The sequence below is a fragment of the Prenolepis imparis genome, unplaced genomic scaffold (genome assembly GCF_030444845.1).
Source record: "Prenolepis imparis isolate NDT839.2.m4 unplaced genomic scaffold, iyPreImpa1.0 SCAF_14, whole genome shotgun sequence".
NCBI classification, from domain to species: Eukaryota; Metazoa; Arthropoda; class Insecta; order Hymenoptera; family Formicidae; genus Prenolepis; species Prenolepis imparis.
The window spans coordinates 1,835,860-1,857,958 of NW_028141172.1; the positions used below are offsets into that span (position 1 = coordinate 1,835,860).

The 22,099-nt window shown below is 34.5% G+C and overlaps 1 protein-coding gene across 2 annotated transcripts; it reads left to right on the top strand.

Moving 5' to 3' along the window:
* Positions 1-9,797: 9,797 nt before the first annotated feature.
* On the top strand, positions 9,798-21,809 carry Asta-r1 (allatostatin A receptor 1). Of its 2 annotated transcripts, none has more exons than XM_083054249.1 (5): positions 9,798-11,620; positions 14,847-14,976; positions 15,059-15,334; positions 15,432-15,682; positions 20,754-21,809. In XM_083054249.1, the coding sequence occupies exons 1-4, from the start codon at positions 11,199-11,201 to the stop codon at positions 15,678-15,680; spliced, it is 1,077 nt and encodes a 358-aa protein (XP_082910375.1). In that variant the 5' UTR covers positions 9,798-11,198; the 3' UTR covers positions 15,681-15,682; positions 20,754-21,809. The 2 variants fall into 2 exon arrangements, with proteins under 2 accessions (XP_082910375.1, XP_082910376.1); XM_083054250.1 differs by having other exon boundaries at positions 15,077-15,334.
* The last annotated feature ends 290 nt before the right edge of the window (positions 21,810-22,099 follow it).

Genomic DNA, 22,099 nt, shown 5'->3' on the forward strand with positions numbered 1-22,099 from the left:
GTTCTTTAACAATAAAAATTATAAGTTGTGTTTTTTATTTTTTATTATAGGTTTTATTTTTCAAAAATATTCCCTTCCGAAATCAAATCTTGACGAAATTATTTCCAATAATTGTAAAATATTTTTTGTGTGATTATATAATTTATACAGGATGTGTCAGAAATAAATGGTCAAATTTTAAGAGCATATTCTACTCATCTTAAAGATGAAAAAAATTATATAAACATGAATGTTTTCAAATTATAAACACTTTTGATTTACAACAGACTTTAAGTAAGAATACTTCATTAAAGAAATTATTTCCAATAATTTGGAAAATGAAGTGCGTAACTGCCACGACGTAGACGGAATTAATGAGAGGTTTCTTGGAAGATTCGCTGCTTTTATACTATTTATCTGCCCTTCTTATAGGGCAAAGGGCGTCTTCTTTTCTTGTGACTCATAGTCATACGTTCGGTGTTTAATCTCTTTTGCGCAACGTATTGCTCTCTTGTATGAAGGGTTCTTTCCTAATTCTGATCTTTGGTCCGCTGATAGCGTGTGTCGATCGTGATATTTCAACATTACCTATGACTTATTGATCAAAGTGTAGGTTTCGTAATCTCACCGGTCGAGTTGTTTCACAATCACTGTCTTTCTCCGTTTAATTCTTATAACTAATTTCGGTCTTATAATTAATATGTTCGCGGAAGGCGAATCTGCGTAAATCGGGGAGGAGAAAAGAATCGTGCAGTCCACAGGACGTAACACTAGAATTATGTGGAACTCGAGACAATAAGTTAAAATAAATGATTAAAAGAATGAGTAGAAAAGTATCGTTACGAGTTACCTGAGAAAACTTGTCTCTACCGCAATTGGGATGAAAATAATAAGAGAACGTGGAAGACAATTAATTCATTTTAAGGCGAGTTTAATAGTGGGATCGTGCAAAAGAATAAGTAAGAAATAATTGTTATGAGTTACCGGAATTAATTTGCCTTCAATTTAATTAATAGCGATTGGGATGAAAATATAGGTACTAACAATAAAACAGATTACGAAAACGTAAAACAGATAAATCTAAACTTATTTATGTACGCGGATCCCATACGGCGCACAATTATATTTCGTATTTTATACCAAAAAATTTGTAGACTGGTATGCTAATGGTACCATCATAATGTGCAGACAATGTACTGTTAGAATATATGAAAGATTAATTTTTGGCTTGTTATGAAATATTAAAAATTAAATTTTTAAACCGCGGACACCATACGGCGCGGATTCATTTTACGTATATTAGACCAAAAATGTAGTACGCTGGTATGCTTATGGTAACAAAATAATCTGCAACCAATACACTATTGGAATATATATACGATTAATTTTTCGCTCGTTTTACAATATGAAAATTTTAAATTTAAGCGGCAAATCCCATACAGCGCGGATTTATTTTACGTATATTAGATTAAAAAGTTTGTACGCTGGTATGCTGATGGTACCATCAAAATGTGCAGGCAATGTACTGTTGAAATCTATAAAAGATTAATTTTTGGCTCGTTTTACAATATTGAAAATTTTAAATTTTAAGCGTCAAATCCCATACAGCGCGGATTCATTTTACGTATATTAGATTAAAAAGTTTGTACGCTGGTATGCTGATGGTACCATCAAAATGTGCTGGCAATGTACTGTTAAAATCTATAAAAGATTAATTTTTGGCTCGTTTTAAAATATTGAAAATTAAATTATTTAACCGCGGACCCGATACGGCGCGGAATCATTTTACGTATATTAGATTAAAAAGTTTGTACGCTGGTATGCTGATGGTACCATCAAAATGTGCAGGCAATGTAGTGTTAAAATCGATAAAAGATTAATTTTTGGCTCGTTTTACAATATTGAAAATTATAAATTTTAAACGGCAAATACCATACAGCCCGGATTCATTTTACGTATCTTAGATTAAAAAGTTTGTACGCTGGTATGCTGATGGTACCATCAAAATGTGCAGGCAATGTACTGTTAAAATCTATAAAAGATTAAATTTTGGCTCGTTTTAAAATATTGAAAATTAAAATTTATAAGTTGCTGACCTCATACGGCGAACAATTATATTTCGTATTTTATACCAAAAAGTTTGTAGGCTGGTATGCTTATGGTACCATCATAATGTGCAGACAATGTACTGTTAAAATATATAAAAAATTAATTATTTGCTCTTTTTAAAATATTAAAAATCGATACTTCATAGCCGCGAACCCATTAAAACTCAGATTCATATTATGTGTATTAAATGAAAAAATTTGTAAGCTTGAATCTATTTGGTACATAAATAATCTGCATATAATGTACTATTAAAAAAAACAATCAATCAATTTTTGGTTCTATATAAAATATTAAAAATCGATATTTTATTAACGCGAACCCTATATAACGAAGAATTATACTATGTGTATTAAACGAAAAAATTTGTACGCTCGAATCTGTTTGGTATAAAAGTAATCTGTATAAAATGTACTATTAAAAAGAACAATCAATTAATTTTTGGCTCTTATTATAGTGTTAAAAATCGATACTTTATAACCGCGGACCCTATATAAAGCAGAATTATATTATGTGTATTAAACGAAAAAATTTGTAAGCTCGAATATATTTGGTTTAAAAGTAATCTGCATAAAATGTCCTTTCTGAAAAAAGGCATGTTAACTGAGTGAACTTCGTTTTTTGAAGTTTCTTTTCTGAATAGCTTTGATTTTATATTTATTTTTGAGCTGTATTATAATATATTTTTAAATTTTATTTTTAAACTTAGGAAAATTTTTACAAAGACATAGGCATACAATGAATTCTTGTATATACTTGGCGTGTTTTTTTTCTGTGAAGATTTTGTTGTGATTTTTAATAAATAAAGCGTCGTCACTGCCTCGAAACCAATTAGCGTAACCTCAATTTCTTCGAAAAGTCAACATTATACATATCATTTTCGTTATAGTATTTTTAAAATTGTACAGTATTTTCAGTAAAGTAAATTATTGTAATATATTATAATTTGACCATTATTTTCCTTTTTGTTTTAAATAGAAAAGGTTTTTTTTTCTTTATAATGGATGTTATATCCTAATAGTCCTTCTTACCTGAAAATTCCTATAGGCCCAGACTTGGGAAACCCTACGACTTTTCGGTCTTTAAATGACCTGAATTTGTAAGATTGTCTTTATTTTAGTTTACTTTTATATTTGAATAAAAAACGTATGTTTTTTAAAAAATGTATATTTCACGTGAAAAATGTTCGATCAATTCAAAAAATGCGAAAATAAAGGAGGTCGCTTTTTGTCCGATTTGACTCTTACGTTCATAATTTAATAAAGTTTAGACAAAAAAATGTAAAATTCTAATTTATGATAACAATGAGTCACGAGTCACAAGCAATAGCGAACTATAATCTTTATGAAACGATGCGTAGTTTAGAATTGATTGATTAACTGATCACTCGTCGTACCTTCGTATGCATTAAGACTTCGGCTTTACTCTCGATCCTTTATTACAACCTTTTATTAAAATTTCAGCCTTTTATTACAGTCGTATTAAATTGTAATATCAAAAGCAAGTTTGATATGCAATGGGCAAATTCAATAATGAGCTCAATTAATAATGTAACAACATATAATAACGTAATTTTGTTTTTTTGACAATTAGTTTTCGCGGAGATGTTTTGTTGAGTAAAAATTATAATTAATATAAAAAGAAATTTTAAACTAAAATAATTTATAAAAAAATTTATAAATAAAAAATGACTACACACACACATAAAGTAAATTTTTTAAATAAAAAAGTACCTCTTGTAATATTCTTTTTCTCAAAATTTCCTTACGACATCCTCAATCACTTCAGAGGGCAAGGAGGGCTGTTATCGCAGCCATTGAAAAAAATTCACAACTAAAAAATCTCGCAACGCACGTTATTTATTGTGATTTCGTATAACTAATATTATTTATATACTTATATGTATACAACTGACAATGAGAGCGCACTAAGTTTACTCTATTGGCACTGTGATGCGTCTGCAAACGAGCACTGTCTTTTATGTAAAGCCTGAAAAGACTGTAGATGTACTCGTCACAGTATATTGTAAGTTTAATAGTTATTTAAACTTTAGGTTTTTTACAATCGATAAAGCCGTTGACTTATGAATTGTTTAAGCACGTTTATTTAAATAAAGACTTGTAACTTTTGCCGTTCGACCGTTAAATTATAAACTGGTATCTGTCTTCTGTGTTCGCTTTTGCTCCGAAATGTCGGTGCCACGTATGGCGATATGGGCCGGGTTTTTCGCGCATGCATGGCCGAAACAATGGCGTATTTATAATACCTCGATCTATTGGAAGATGTCACGGCGACTTCGCAGGAATCAAACACTTCCGCCAACGTATCGACTATCGACAGTTCGAACGCTCATTCTCGGCGGTTGCCTCGAATTGATCTCCCAAAATTCGCGGGCGATTACGCGCACTGGAGTCATTGTCGCGATTTATTTACGTCAATGATCCGCGATAACCCGACCTTATTGTCGGTTGAGAAACTCCATTATTTAAAAATGAGTTTAAAGGGAGAGCCAGCACAACTCTTGAAAAATCTCGTCATCTCGGCCGAGAACTTCGAGCGCGCGTGGACGACCTTGAAAACCCTCTACCAAAATCGACGTATTCTCATCGAGGCACAACTCGCTCCCTTATTTTCCGCAAAATCATTAAAATCGGAAGGCGCTACCGAATTGAAACGCCTATTCGGGGACGTACAAGAAGCCCTCGGCGCCCTTGAAGCCTTGAATTGCCCGGTCGAACATTGGGATAATATCATGGTTTACATGATCGTGCGTAAGCTTGATTCAGAATCATTGAAAGATTGGGAAAAAACTATCGGAACCAGCACGGAACCCGCCTCATTCGCCGACCTACAAATCTTTTTAATAGGACGCGTTCACACTCTCGAGGCAATCGAAATGACCGCTGCATCCCGAAAAATCGGGCAAGGAACCTCGAGTTGTTCACCCTCAAGCGCTCGATCATTCGCGACTTCAACTCCGGAACGAAAATGCAGTCTATGTAACGACGGTCACTATATTTCGCTATGCCAGAAGTATCTTGCGAAGACTCCAACTCAGCGGCGAGAGTTCGCGGTATCCAAGCATTTATGCTACAACTGTCTAGGCCCACATCTACTTAAAGATTGTCGATCATCAAAACGCTGCCGTGTTTGCCGCTCACAACATCATACAACATTGCATGGCGTCGCCGAAAGTAGCTCGATTCCCACGTCCGCGGTCCAGGTCGCGCAACCATCGCAATCGAACAGCGTCTCCGATTCAGATAATCCAGCTATCCCAAAAGCTTGTTAAAGCTTAAAAAATTATTAATCAAATAAATTTTTTTTCGATTACTTGTTATTTTTATTAAGATTTTATAATAATATAATAATTGTGTAGTATGTACAATGTCTACACAGAAAAGAAAAAATTATCAAATTAAAATTTATACTCAAATTAACGCGTTCATTGTTATATATACACACAACAATCTTTAGATTCCAGAAGAAAAATCTTGAAAAACAAAATAAAAATATATTAATGGATCAAAATAGCAAATTAAATAATTAACCGATTTAAAGATTAATCGAATAATGGTAATCGATTAACCTGTTAACCGATTTCAATCAGTAAATTCGTTTTTAACCGAATTAATCGGTTTTCACGAGCCCTATTATGTAATGTAAATATTAATTTAATTTATTTTAAATTAATAAATTTGCGTTTTAATTCTGACGCACAGGCTTTTTATTAACTTATTTTCTTCAATTCTTTACTAATAATTCAGCTTTTTGTAAGAAGTCTAAATCTTGTAAAATACTGTCATACAAAGTTTATTTATAAAAAGAAACCTTTCCATTAACTTTATAAAAAAATTATAATTAGTATTTAATAACAAAATATCACTTTATAATCACGAAGTTAACATATAAATGATGATTAATTCGATGCATTCTCAATCGGCAATTATGGACATCACTATTGATGCAAATGTGTTATTACAAGGTGTGGCTCAAAAAAATCAATAATGATATCACGTAAGTTCTCTTCCGCAAAAAGAAATGTTTTGAAAATGCACGCAAGAATTCTAACTCCTTTAACTTTATTCGATTTTATTTTGAACAAACTGTCAAATTGCTAATCCTCGCGATGACAGCCTCTCGATGCTACAAATATAACACACAACGCGAATCTTGACAGCCAATAAGCATCGAGGAAAAGCGACAACAATAAACTTTGATCTTTGCGAGTATTAATTTTACATATCCTTTTTAGAAAAAGAAAGGATTCAGCCTTTTTGTCGCGCAATTACTCTGCCATGAGCATAAAATAATAAATACGAGTCAAAAATAATAAAAAAGTAACACGCACTTTATATATCGTAATTTTATTATGCGCAAAGTAAGAATTTAAATAGATTAAGTAGTACGAGTCAACAATTTCGCATTACGTTTAGCCTTTTCGTCGCGCAATCATTTAATCATTAACATAAAATCATTAATGCCAATCAAAAACAATAAAAAATTATACGCACTTTATATATCGTAATTTTATTATGCGCAAAGTAAGAATTTAGATAGATTAAGTAGTACGAGTCAACAATTTCTCACTACGTTTAGCTATTTCGTCGCGCAATCACTCAGCTATTTTCGGATAGAAAGATGAGATGCTGGCTAAATTTCAAGAGTTCTATTATCTCTAAAACAGTTCTCGTATAGTGGCAATCATGTACAATGTTTTTCCATAAAATTTATTTAATGAAAAAATAAATAGAATAATTTTTAAACAATTATTCTTTACGAAAAAATCGTTGTTTCGATTAAATAGATGAGATCAGGCTAAATTTCAAGAGTTCTGTTATCTCTAAAACAGTTCTCGTACAGTGGCAATTAAGTACAATGCTCTTCCATAGAGTTTACGTGACAAAAATAAATACAAAATTTTTTTAACAATTATTCTTTACGAAAAACTCGTATATTCTTAAAAAAAATAAGCTGCTGGCTGAATTTCAAGATTTCTGCTATTTCTAAAACAGTTCTCGTACAATTGCTCACATGTACAATGCCCTTCCATAAAGTTTATGTGATAAAAATAAATAATAAATTTTTATAACAATTATATTCTTTACGAACAACTCGTATTTTCGAATAAAAAAATGAGATCATGCTAAATTTCAAGAGTTCTGCTATTTTTAAAACAGTTCTCGTACAGTGGCAATCATGTACAATGCTCTTTCATAAAGTTTATGTGATAAAAATAAATAGAAGATTTTCTTAACAACTATTTTTTACGAAAAATTATTATTATAAAATTATTATTATTGTCAGAAAGAGAGAAAGACATTTGTATATCATATTTTTTTTAAATTTATTAATTATCATCAGTATTCTAATTTCAGGAATCTTAATGTTGAAATTTTTACCGTTTATAGGTGCTTAATTTTTGATAGGATAACTTATAATCTCCGTAATAAGAGGGAATTGCGCATATAAATCACTTATATTATTTTGCGAGAAGTGGAGTTGAAGACAAAATTATTCAAAGGAAAGAGAGATTATATATTTAAGAAAAAAGCATCGAAGAATTTATATGTATATATAAATATAATTCTAAATTTAACAATTATATTTAAATTTAATAATTAATTTGATTAAAATTTTATTGTCTACACAATTTTATAATCGGTTCAGTTACTTCCCGCGTTTATGCCTTTGCCGACTTTTGATAAGAATATTTAGTATTTAAACACACAAGTATCTAACAGATGACGCAGGTTGCATCTATTCTCTGTCGCGGTATACAGTCGGAAGCATCGTAATAATTAAGCGATTTGTAAATATAATTCATGATATACGATTTTTGTTCCTTACATAAAATATTAAACTATACATTTATTCGTGCGGAAAAGTATGGTAAAATATGTTTCTTCTATAATACAGAAGGAAGAACATCGTAGAGAAATGAAATCACATGAATTATTAAACATACACGACTACAATGTGTTCGATACAATCGATACATCGATACATATATAATCGAGATATTTGAAAATATTTATTATTCTATTAAGACAATATAATCTATATTAAGACATCTATAAAACAAATTAAAATTCTATTAAGAAAATCTCCATTTCAAGAAGTAAGTTAATCTGAAAAAAATTGCCGTAAAATTAATTTACAATATCAAGCAACTTTTTAATTAAGTTACAGTCTCAATTGCGATGAGATAAGGATAATGTTCAAATTCTGTAGGGAATAGATATATTATAAAATATTCGATGATCTTTTTCACACGCTATGCTTTTATAATAATAAAATTATTGCATATAATTAGTGTCATAGTAATTATTCAGAAAATTAATTATTTATTTGTAAAAAGATGTACAATTTAAAAATTTACAGTTCGTTTCTCAATCACACTTAAACGATTGTATCAGTGCAATTGATGTTTAATTCTGATAGATATCAAATTCGAATCTGTCTCCGCTAAATGTCAAAGCATCAGTCGCTGTTTGCTTTATCCACTTCGTCCACTCTCTATCCCGTTGAAAATGCATCAGAAATGTATACACATTGAACGGACAATGCATCTTAGATGTTTAGATAAGAGAGGAGAGAGAGATAAAATAAATGAAGATTATCAATTTGACATAGCAGAGCTCAATCTGAATGAACCCGGATTTTTTAGGCAAAGATTTTAATATCAATATTATTAGAAAAATTCTCTGTATCTAATAACTATAAATGTTGGATAGTTTTGCAAGAGGATTGATACTTAAAACTATCAAGGAAAGAAATAGATTTATTAAACACTAAATTAATATGTCATTTATTTCAATTAAAAATTATAAGTTAATATAAATAATTATATAAAAGTATACAGAATATTCCAAGATTGTATGATTTATATGCGATTGTTAATATTTTAATTTTATATTTTTACGCGCGTTGACATTTTTTATTTAATATTGATTTTATTTAATACCGTTTGCTAGATAGATATTTAGTTAGCTGATAATTGAAAAGTATCAAAGTGATATCAAACATCCTAAGCCTTCGCGTTAGAAAGTAATAGAATGAAACATGATCTTAAAAGATAAAGCTTAAAGAAAACTCAATGTCTCTATTCTGTTCCCTACATAGAATTTCGTCTTCTTATTTGTCTAACAATAAGGCTTTCAATTTTTCATCGAAACAAATGTATCGCATTGTCTCTCGGCAAATTTTTGTCAAAAAAATATAATTAGAGAGAAAGAATGAAAGAGAGAGAGAAAGAGAGAAAAAAGAAGAAAACATTTCATAATAAATCGCGAGGAGAAAAAGTCATTAATATTCAGATTCGCAATAATTCTTTTTTTTTTTTTTATTTCTCCGTCGCGATCGTCTTCCTTTCAAAGCTTCGCTCTCGTCATCTAAGAGTTCAAATATTTTTCTCTTTCTCTTTCGTCTAAATAAATATATATCTTTCGCTTTATCTTGTGCGTTACAGTGCCTTACATATGTGAGCACCCCCTATTTCGGCATCGACTTACATATGTGTGTATATAATTTATATATATATGTATATATACTTATATATATGTACACACACACACACACACACACACACACACACATATGCATATACATATGTATATGTATAAGTATGTATATAGAGCAGATGGCGCCGCGAATGTGTCTCCCGTCGTTCACGCGTACACTTACCTAGCCCCATCCATTCCTGGCCGCGCGCCGCGCCGCACCACATCGGGGTTTCTCAGTGCAAAACTACCCCCGGAGCTGGCGTTATCGGTTAGCGCGCGCGACGATATATCCCACCCGACACTCGGCCAATTACAACAAACTTTGTCGCGAAACTTACCACACAAGTGCAACTTCCGGCGACATCAAGCTGAAGCCTCGAAGTTCGTTGAAGTTCGCCCTTTCGTATCGAAAAGTCGGCTTTTGATCTGTCGCGATCGACGACGTAGACATTGTCTTCTGGAAAATTTAGAAAATTATAGCGACAGACTATAGTTCTAAAAAAAAAAAGGCGGCACGATATAGAAGATGATATACCTATCCCAAGACGTCAAACTTTAGTTCGCCAAGTTCAAGTATTCGGTGGCGAACGTATGGAATTCGACGATCGCTTTCAATACTCGGTCTGCCGGTGATCAGTGCAGTGTTTTTCGATATAGGATCACGGAATTCCTGGGAATTTAATATAATATTGTGAAACTTCTGACGCATGCCACCATATGGAACTAAGAAAGTAGAACGAAGATGAAGAAGAGAAATAATGTAATAATAATCGATTAATTGTACGATTACAACAATGTAATGTGAAATAGATGACGTTTTATTGGAACGCAAAGTATAATTCGGGAAATGTATCTGTTACGATCGAGCGAATGTAATAATTGACAAATGAATGGTACGATTAAGGGCAAACTCCAGTTCCTCAAATTCAAGTGAACGGTGATAAACGAGTCTTGATAAATCGTATATTTACATTATCGGTCATTGCATCTTTACACTGCTCGATCGAAAAATTCTCATTGTCAGTGCGATATTTTGAAAAATTACTAAATTTTGTTACAAATTACCACGTGGTAAATAGACATTTAACAAAAGTGGATAAATAGAATCATCATCAAAATTACGTGTGAGATCAACGTTTCATTCGCATTTTTAATAATTTAAAGAAGAAAAACCTGATACAAGAAGTAAAGTATCATCATGTCAACATCCTTATACGTGGCTGATTTTTCCTCATTCCTCGATCTCATCGATCCTTGAGATTTATCAAAGTTTGAGGGAAAATTCGAAGGAGATGACACGGTGAAGCAGCGATGAGCGATGCCGATCAGAGAATCGCCGATCGTGGAAGCTCGAACCGGTCGTTCGATAGGGAGCATGAACTTGACGAGAAGAAAAGACACCCCCGGCATCCTCGACGTCGCCGACACCGGCCGCAGGATCCTCACGACGAGACCAGGATCCCGTTGAGGCAGAATCGAGCTTACGTACGCTTATGTCGCCGTAATGTGTGCAACGCAGTTCCTATTTTTCTTAATAGCCAGACCGGTCTAACGTCCTCGTCGTCGTCGACGTGCTGATCGAAGGGATTCGCGTGAAATAATAATAATATGGGGCCGAATCTCACGAGTGTCAGCGACGCTCCCGTCAACTGCAGCTCGCCCTTCGCGAGCGAAATTGAGGCGTGCAAGACGTACGAATTCGATTATAATCGCGAACTAGTTGAAAGCATCGTGATGGTGGTGGTGCCATTGTTCTTCGGTATAATCGGCATCCTCGGTCTCGTCGGGAATTCGCTGGTGGTCGTGGTGGTAGCGGCGAATCCCGGAATGAGGTCGACCACGAATATCCTTATCATCAACCTCGCGGTGGCGGATCTCTTATTCGTCATATTTTGTATACCGTTCACGGCCGCCGACTTCGTCCTGCCCTACTGGCCCTTCGGCAACGTCTGGTGCAAGATGGTTCAGTATCTGATCATTGTCACCGCTTACGCGAGCGTTTACACCCTGGTTCTCATGAGCCTCGACAGGTAGGTTGGTACACGTTAAAATTATTCCCCCGATAAATTATTGACTCTGTCGGTGTAATTCCTTGGAAAACTTCTTGGAAAACTTTGATGTTTGATTATAAAACATTGTCCGTTCGTATTGCGTAAAATACACTTGACGTGTAATATTTTATACAAAACTGTCGGATGTGTCCGCAATAGCTGTCAACAAGTGCAAAACAAATGATATATATACATATATAAGTCGTACGGGTAGAAAATAAATTATTTTTAGAAGAGAGAGTGGAAAAACCGAGCATTTTTTTTTATTTCAAGCACCAAGCAAGATGGTCGTTTATATTTTTAATAACATCTTTTTTTGTCGGAGAAAAAAAAAGAAATTGCTCGTAAATATCATTCGCTGTCATTGTTGAAGCGAAACTGATAATGCAATCATGAGAAATATACAAATCGTAATATATTAATAATTTCGAAACGTGTCACTTGAAGACGCGGAAATGCGAGGGCGCAGATGTTTTTATAAAAGCATCCCTCGCAGATAGTAATTCATCTTTTTGTGTGAGCGGAGAATGACTTAAATTTATTTATATATTTCCACGGCATTTGTTATCTCAATCTCTTTAGAAAGCGAGTGCTTTAGATGCGAACAAATAATTTAAAATTCTTATTCTTACTTACTTTTTCTTGTACATCTCTCAACAAGTAAGAGCATTCATTCGCTTCGTTTTATTCGTATAATCGATAAAATAGATTTCGACGTAAACGTAAACGACTTTTTTAGAATATTTAATCAATTCCTTTCTCTTTCTCGATACAATTCTAAAGATTATAAACAGAATAATGATGCAAAATAATAATTTTCTGGAGAAACTTCTCATAAAGTATCTCATTTTTATATAATCTCGGCAAACTTTTTGTAGTTACATATTTTTTTAGCAGACATTTCATTAGACATATTTTTCTATGTAAATTGCATAATATTTAATTATTTCATATTCATAATTAACTTCTGCTAAATAATTTACTTACAATTAGACAAGTCACTTTCAATGTATTAAAGCGAAATTCTCATGTAATTGGTCAAAAGACTAATTCAGAGGATATGCGATTTCCTTGGGGCACTTTACTTCAACATGATCAAATATGAAATAAATTTTCCAAGGGATATATATATATACATATGTATATATATATATTTCCTGTGACCAATTACTAGAAAATCTTGTTTTAACTCAATGCAAAGAAAATTACATGTTGAATTATCCGGTAAAAGTTAATTATGGATTAATTATATATATAAATATTAAATATTATATATATATTATTAAAAATATTATTAAATATATTATATATACAAGCTGTAGAGAAAGAATGTTTATCAAATTATCGCTAAGAAAAAAATATAGTGACAAGAAAAATTATTGAGATTATATGTATAAGATTGAGACGCTCTATAAATCTCTCGAGACGCGATCCACCTACACATAATCTCTATTAAAATAAGGAAATTTATATATTTTTTTTAAAAAGTCTTTTACATTTATAAATCCATTTTATGTACATCGATAAAATCTGTATATTTCCTATCGTGTGCAAATATTTCTTTTTTACACTATTATTTTTTTGTCCTTGAAATCTCTGCTTTTGCTATCTTTGTGTGTTTCGGATATATTCATGCGACCTTTTAACATAAACTTTTCGCAGTAGCAGCTTCGCGAAGCGCTTCGGGCTTTTTGGGCGTTTGACATTCGATTCGTCGTTCGTCGTCCGGCTTTGAATCCCGATGCGCGCGGCAGTTTGCAGAATATGGGAATATATATTCGTTTGATACATTCACCTCTCTCTCTCGGACAATTTGAACATGCCAATTTCAGCGCGACGTAGACCATTGTAGACGTTTCGCGACGTCTAACTCCAATACCTCACGGCGATGCGTTCTCCGACTTAATCGACATAGCCCATAGTACATTGTATGAACTAGATTAAATCACCGCGAGTTACAATCTCCCTCCATTATTCAATCTCCGGTAATCGAGACGCAGTTCTGCGAAATTATCATTATTACATCAATCGCCAATATTGTGTATACGTTGTGTAATACGTGTTTGGATTATTAGTTGTATATCGTTCAAGTTTATTATCCCGTATTATTACTCAAACATTTTTAATAATTTATTTGATGAAGTAACTTCATTATATAACATAATTTATTTGATGAAGTAACTTAATTATATAACATGTGCAGAATACTCAAAATTATATTTTAATATTTAGTCAATAAATCACTTTTCTTCCCCAAACGTCAAAATTTTGACGACTATTCAAAAACACTCTTTTCAAGCAACAATTTGTATAATTTACTTAAAATAAGATAAATTATTGCACACAATTATTCAGGTTTATACAAAAATAATATCATAAAATCAATTAATATCTGCAATAATGACACAAGAAAAGATTAGAGACATTAAGAAAAAAATGTTTACGAATAATCTCCAGTTCAAAAATTTTTTCATTAAAAAAATAAAACTTAATTTTAACATAAAAATATGTTTGGGTCTGCTAATCTGAACACATCTGTATGTACATCAAGATTAGAGTAATGATGATTGATTCGGTGAAATGGTGTGATCGTTTAGATGGAATGTAAAACAACTCTTTGAACTTGTCAAAGTTTTTTCCTCTCGCAGGATCGTTAGAGCCTCCTCAATGTGTCTTATCCATCTTGATTAACGCGTTAAAGATTCATGTGCGAACAGTCAATCGATCTTCTTTAAACGATCCTCAGCATCCTACTTTGAATCAGAACGAGAATGAAGTGGAACTAAACTTAACTCGTGAAACTTCTCGGTTCTTTTCGTCGTCTTTCTCTAATCTTCTTCCCCGAAAGCAAATATGTACCATGTTTAAACCAGAGATTATCTCCAAGTTGCGATTTTTTTAGCTCGAGGTAAAACCAAACTCCTTAAATTGAGCGTCTTAGGGATTACTTTTATCGATTACTTGTAAATCGATCGTAAAAAAAAAAGAAAAAAAAAGAAAAAAAAAAGAAACGAGAAGCGAGAGAGAGATGTTTTCGAATTCGTTTTTCTCCTTTATTATTATATTCCGCATCAAACTTTGTTGAAACGCAAGGGAGAAGGTTTATAACCTCAGAGGAGACTCCCCTGATTAGCAATTCAAGCTATGCTAATGACGAAAGTTTGACGGCGATGAGCCATGTCAAGATAAGAAATTTATTCCGCAGATATCTGGCGGTGGTGCATCCGATCACCTCGATGTCCTGGAGAACCGAAAATTACGCCATATTGGCGATCGGCGTCACGTGGGTGGTGATCCTGGCTCTGTCCATCCCCGCCCTCGTCATCCACGGCGAGGTAAGGACACGAGATCCGCAACGCATTACGTCCTCATCCTCGAACGGACTCTCGTTCCTTCACGTAGTTCCCGTGTACGTAGATTCGCTACGTGTTCCAGGAGGGAGACAACTCGTCGCAGAACATGACCGCCTGCCGGATCCTCACGCAGTACGACTGGACGTCCTTCCAGGTGCCCTTCTTCCTCACAAGCTACGTGCTGCCCCTCGTGCTGATATGCATCTTTTACATGTCCGTGCTGATCAAGCTGTGGCGAGGCACCCGCGTCAGCACCGAGAGTCGACGAGGGAGGAGACGCGTCACCAGGCTCGTCTTCGTCGTCGTCGGGGTCTTCGCCGCCTGTTGGTGTCCGATACAGGTAAAACGGCCCCGTTGTTTATCGAGAAGAATCTCCAATTTCCTCGTTTCGTCTTTCAATCTCCGTCATTCGGTGCCATATGGTCGTGTTGTTGCAGGTGATACTGGTGTGCAAGTCCCTGGACGCGTTTCCGTTCAACACGACGACGATAATGGTGCAGATAGTCAGTCATATCCTTGCCTATACCAACAGCTGCGTCAACCCGTTTTTATACGCCTTCCTGAGCGATAACTTTCGCAAAGCCTTCCGGAAGATCATCTACTGCAGGCCAAGAGCGGAGCCGAACAATTGGCTGGGACCAGCCACGAGGACAACGAGAGCTGGCAGTAGCGGCGATATTCTTTAGAGGTGAGGACATATTTTTTTTTTCTCTCTTTTTTTTTTATTTGCAAAATGACCGATGGTATTGATCTTCGCTTTTGAGATATCTCTCTGTATATGTTACAATCACGAACTGCGATTGCTCTTTACAATGGACCGAGTATTTTCTTTTACCTCCGGCTTTAACCCTAGAGACATAATATCGGTCTGCGTGTGGACTCGCTCTCTGTTTAAGTATAACTTCTAAAAATATATATATATATACATTGTGCTTCTATTTTCCAACATATAATTTTCTCGTTGATGGATATTTCTTTCCTTTCAATGCCTTATTTTTTTTTCATTACGTTCTCTCTCGGAGAATTCGGAATTAAACATTTTCCGCGGTCTCTTTTTCTAACAATATTGATCTCTCCGTCAGAGCGACATTTTACCCGATATGAAACGATAAGGGGGTAATCGTTATCGGATTCTGGAGGGATTAATCGGGGGCGAGATTTTTTAAGATTCCGCGGAAATCTTGGAGCAATGCAGCATGTTACCCCATCGTAGTTATCTTCGCGCGTTCTCTCCCTCCTTCCTCCGATATAAATTTCTTCTTCGGAAGAGATGACGAGCCGGGGAATTCGTGCCGGGGCACTTAACGACGTTACACGATTTACTTGGCTCCAGATTCGGGCCCAGACTCCGCTCGGTATGCGCGTAACAAAATTTTCCTCTTTCCTGCTTCTGCTCTCTTCTCTGCTCACCCTCAGTCACCCTCCTCCACCCCATCCCTTTCCCACCTTCTGGGCGCAGCGTGGCGTATTGCCATTAACACGGTGACATTTTCACAGCTAGTTTACCCTGGCTACCATTTTCGTCTGTCCCTTCTATACGCGGATATCGAGGGGGGTGAGAGGGATAGAGAGAGATAGATAGAGGAAGAGTGCGAGTTTAGCGACAAAACGCAATTTAATACCGCGAGGCATTAATGTTAAGTAAAGGCGCTGGGAAAGCGGACAGATAGAATGGAGGGAAAATTTTCATTTAAAACATCTTCCCCGCATACGTTACGAGCGAGAGCTCGCCTTGCTAGAGAGAGAGAGAGGGTAGCAAAATGCTCCGCTACAGGTATATAATAATGACTGAAGTCTCTTTTATGCGGTGCGGTGAGCCTCAAATACATATACTCTGCGAACTACTACGGGAAAAAAAGTATTAATGTATATCTGAACGATATTATTTTCCTTTTCTCTCTTTTGTCTTACGTAATTGTTATTATGCAATAAGAAGCGAACATTTCCATTTATTGCTCTCTCACGACTGACGATCAATTTGTTTAATTGTGAGAGAAAATATCGTTGTGTATTATCGCGGAATTTATTTTCACAGCCAATTTTCCCTCTTTGAGGTGTGAGAATATATTACGAAGTGGTCCTATTAATATTAATGTATGTAAATATTTTAAACTTTATTTAACTTTATTAATATTCTTTATATATATATATATATATATATTTGTGTGTTTTTTATTTTCCAGTTTCTTTGCTTTATCCTCTGATATTTACATATCGCGCCGAATTTGTACGCGAGAATCCCTATATATGGACGCACACGTGGCGTATGCGAAGTCTTTATTGCGGTGCCACATGGATAGATTGGCGAACACGATTTATTACTGCAACAAAAATTCCACTGTCTTTGTTCTTTGATTTATTTTCACTCCGCGTGCGCATCGTTTGCAATCGCTTATATATCGAAGGCTCTTCCGCAGGGGAAAAAAATATTCATCGCGACACAGCAAACAAACCTTAATCAGGCCGATGCGTTTTCCGGCGAGATTGATGGCTGACCGAAAATTCAATTAACCATTCCTGTGGTACACACCGACGTGTTATGTTGTGTTGTCGTTTTATACCATAACGATTCTCCCTTTGATCCCTTACCGCGTAACAACCATCGTCTTTTATTCCGTCCTCTCTCTTTTTTTTTCCACCTCTCGTATCGACAGAGAATAAACGAGTGAAAAAAAAAAAATCAATGACGAATATCGTACGATGTATTGCATTCCGCTTGCGGAATATCAATGGTATTTCGGGATTTACGCGCGTGATATTAATTAGAATTAATAGCGATCGATCCTGTATTTACAGTGTGTAACCTGCTTAAAATTGCGAGACGGCACGTTTCGTTTGAACTGGTCGGAATTATCAATATCCCTTTGCTTTTCAGTCCGTTAAACAAACAGATTCATCGGCGAAAGCCGAAGGATATTGCGGAGTTTAATCCGAATTGACCCCCGTATTAGGCTCCCTTTGTCGTATATCAATACGAGTATAATATGATGAGTTTTATATGGCACGTAATAAATTTCCCCGAAAGAGCTTCAATATCGGTTGAATAAAAAAAAAAAAAAAAAAAAACGAAATTTATTTAGTTAATATAGAGGTCAGGGTCGACGTAGCAACGATTTTACGTCAATTATCGGAATGTTATTACATGACTTTAAGTCGAGGATACATGTATCCTCGACGCTGACGTCAAGTGTCACCCGAACAAAGATCGCAAGGCTGACACAATGCAAGAGGCGGACAGTTGCGAACTGTTTGGCTGCTCAGCCAGATGGAAACGTCCGCATTTTACGGACGAGACGTTTATAAAAGGATAAGCGGTCCCCCTCGGATAATCGTCCCTCGGTGCCCCCGAGAATGACAGCTCGTAAAAATGGCACCGGAAGGTGGTTCCAGCGCAAACAAATCTTAATCAAATATATTTGCAACGGGATGGTAATTCGATATCCCGCGATTCGATTCCTTGACTAAAACGCGCGATTTTAATGCGGCTCTATATTCGCCCGTCTCGTCGATTTGCTCTCATAAACAGATCGCTGGATCCAGGATATAGATCTGTCTGCTGCGTGACTTGTGTTTTGCTCCGCTTTTATCTCGTGCTCTATATTTATTTTATTAATAGATTTCGAAGAAGATCACGTTTAGAGATATGGGAAATTAAATGCATTCGAGGAATTATATATTGCTTTTATTACGCGGAAATTTATGATTTTCTTCGCTCAAAAGATTGCCTTGCGAAACTTTTTAATAAAATTTGTAGAATGAGACATTTTATCTTCATGCGAGTTTTTTCTGCGAAATGACGATATTAAATTTTTTAAATTCTGAAATATTAATTCCTCCTCCCTCCGACACTTTTTAAAAGCGTTCCTTAATTCAGCGCAACTTTATACCGTACAACTATATATATATACTTTTGTGAAGTGCGGTAAAAGTGAATGAAATAAGTTGGCATTTGCACTTTCAAAATTTAGTCGTATTGATTATGAATACGATCAGTGTAAATCCGATTTTAACGAGACGATAATAATTTCCGCCGCGAATAATTTTCCTCGTTTTATCTCGACAATCACGACGATATTGTACTCTCGTTTTCTCGTAATTCGTTTCGCGTAATTAGTCGTTGAAAAGCTTCCAAACAAATATCGATTCGGTCTACGTGACAAAAACTACGTCGAGAGCCATAATTTCAAAAATGTCGCCGAAAAAAGTTGTCGCCATTGCACGTGATAAATGAGAATTATTTGGCAAGGATTTAGAAGTGTATATCATAGGGTGACAGTCTCATGAATTGGTACATAGGATGTGTCTGCCACACATAAGAACTGTCTCGTGACCCTCATTTGTATAAATATAGCGAAATAAAGTTGAAAAGAAGTGTTTTTTTTTTTTCATAAATGTCTTTAGTAAGAAAAATAGAATTTTATAAAAAAAGCTTACTAAATAATATTAAAAAATGTGCTCAAATTAGATTGTTTCGCATGTTGGTAAATAAATGATTTCGTATATGTTGCATCAAAACAATTTTATAAAATAATTGCGAAAAAAGAGATTACAAATATTTTCAACTCTATATTATATCTCTTTCACATGCACGATTTATTTTATAATTGTATTTTGTCAATGATCCAGCAATTTTACACAGCTGAAAACAATCGAAGCTTATTAAACTCGTTTCACTGACATATTTCCGACGTATTAATAATTTTTGTCACTTTATTGTGTAATCTTCTTATTAAAATTCAATTTATACCTTGTTTATATAATGTTGCGGCTTAATTTAAATTGACTCAAAAACATCGATTGAATTTTTCATTTTGTTATATCTGTTGAATGAACGAAAACACATCGTTTCAACGTAATGCGAATAAAAATAAAAACTCAAGATTATAAAGGAGCCTTTATATCACACAAAATGTAATATACAACGTTGGAATAAACTTTCCGCAAAAAATTCAGCGTTTTATACGCAACAATCTAATGAGAGCGCAATACGGAGGCAACGATATGCAAATTCGATGATATGCACACAGATCGATCGCGAGAAGGTCGATCGACGGCGTCTTGGAAAGAAGCTGAATCAAAGAGGAAGAAGAGAGAAGGAAAATAGTCAAGAAGAGCGAACGCAAGGGTTGAAGTAGCGCCAGAGTCGGCTTCTTTTGCTCTCTCGACGAGAAAAGTCTTTCGCTTATTTCACGATGCGGCCTACTTTCGGAAACCTTTCCGACTCCTACGGGAATTACGTCGTTGAGAAGATCGGGAGAACGGGGAGAATCGAGTTGGAATCGAAATCTGGGAATCCTGGGAAAACTCTCTTGGACATGTTATAATCGAAAACGCTCAAAAATCACACTCTGATTATTGTTTAAATATATTTAATTCAAAGAACGATAGAAAATCGAGATTTTCGAAGGTTTTGAAGGAAACAGAGCGAATATTTCTAAGACGTGTTTGATTGTGTCTCGACAAGAGAGAAAAGAAATAAGGAAAAAATTTATTTAATATATCGCGAAAGTAATGTATTAAAATATTTAATATTTAAAGTAGTAATATATATATATATTTATAATTATATACTTATTTTATATAATTATATATATAAATATTTTAATATTTAAATTATCCTATATATGTATGTATGTACATACATATGCTAAAAGATAAATATTAAGAGGATCAGCAAATTCGTAAAATATAAAAATCTAGTATCCAGTTTGTGCGGAAGCTTATGTCTTTACATTTAAATGTTGTTTACTGTGTTACAGACGTAAATTCTCTCACCGGCGACGGCGCGAATCGGCGAATGTCTACGATCTATAGGATATTCGATGTTTGATGTCATCTGGCGATTAGTGAAAAGACACGTGTGTTTTTAATTCAAATTTCCAAGTATACATATACCACCCACACACACACACACACACACACACATACACACTTTATATTCTCTCAATTTCTTTATCGACAAAATAAATACTCCAAGGTGAGTATTTAGAAATAATAATGTTAATAATCGTTGCGAAAGTATGCGATCTCTGAGAACAACTTGTTAGCGGCGTCGAGATGCAACAGCTGGTCGCAGAAAAAGGGCCTACTCGTATTCAATCGTATCACATCGATATCGTTTCTCTATATGAATGGATTTCATAAATTCGAGACTCGCGGCGGATCGAGATATTCCGCGAGTGCGAAATATTACGAAGTCTTAATAAATGTAAGAGAACGCGGACTCTCGTTTCCCTACGCTCATCCTCTTATCCAGGATTGTTAATTCGAAAGACTCTCCGTCAGGATTATCGTCAGGAAATTACACGTCCGAGCACATTGTAAAGTGTATCAATAAAGACATTGAGATAATCCGTATCTCGTTTGTCCGCATTATTGGAGTGAAGGAGGAGAGGAATTTGATTGACGCTTTCAATCGTGCCAAGAACCCGGATCTCGAGGTGTTTAATAGACAACTAAATTCGATGTAATTGAAAACTTTTCATTTACCTCATTTACCGGATATCTAGTGAGAATAAAAAGGAACATCGTATATTGGAATTAAATCATTTAAATGTGAATAACAACGAATCTCGTCTTTCAGAGTCTGTTAACTATCAAGAAACCTAAAACAATCTTCGTTGAAGTAGCGTCATACTTTGCAGATAATTAAACAGAATCGGATTTATGGATGATGATGTTAGGAAAGAAAATAATTTGAGCTTTCATCGAATGAAGTAAAAGCTGATTCCTCGATAACGGTAACATGATTTATTTTTCCAAATATGTGTCTCTTGTCTATTTCTACATGTTTTCGACAAAAATATCTCCGACAGTTTGCTGGCAAAATTTTCAAATTGTTGGTTAATATATATTGTTATTTATTAAGTCTAATATACATTTAAGCAATTAAATGTAAAAGAATTCATTAAAATTTTTTTTATCTCGACGTATCGTGAAACAAGAAAGAAGTCGTTTCATTACGTTCGACAAATGTAATTTTTATCGATCCCGTAATCCAATATTTGCACTGACCGATTCGGAGTGACTTTAAACTGTACGCGAACGAGATACGATGTAATGAGTTTCCCTTTGAACTGAATGCAAACTGCAAACGTGAGACAGA

What these genes read in the sequence shown, in the direction of transcription:
- Asta-r1 (XM_083054249.1), top strand. Translation starts at nt 11,199, where the DNA reads ATGGGGCCGAATCTCACGAGTGTCAGCGACGCTCCCGTCAACTGCAGC. An exon ending in CCCTCGTCATCCACGGCGAG is followed by an intron (nt 14,977 to 15,058) that starts GTAAGGACACGA and finishes CCGTGTACGTAG; the next exon opens with ATTCGCTACGTGTTCCAGGA. An exon ending in CCTGTTGGTGTCCGATACAG is followed by an intron (nt 15,335 to 15,431) that starts GTAAAACGGCCC and finishes GTGTTGTTGCAG; the next exon opens with GTGATACTGGTGTGCAAGTC.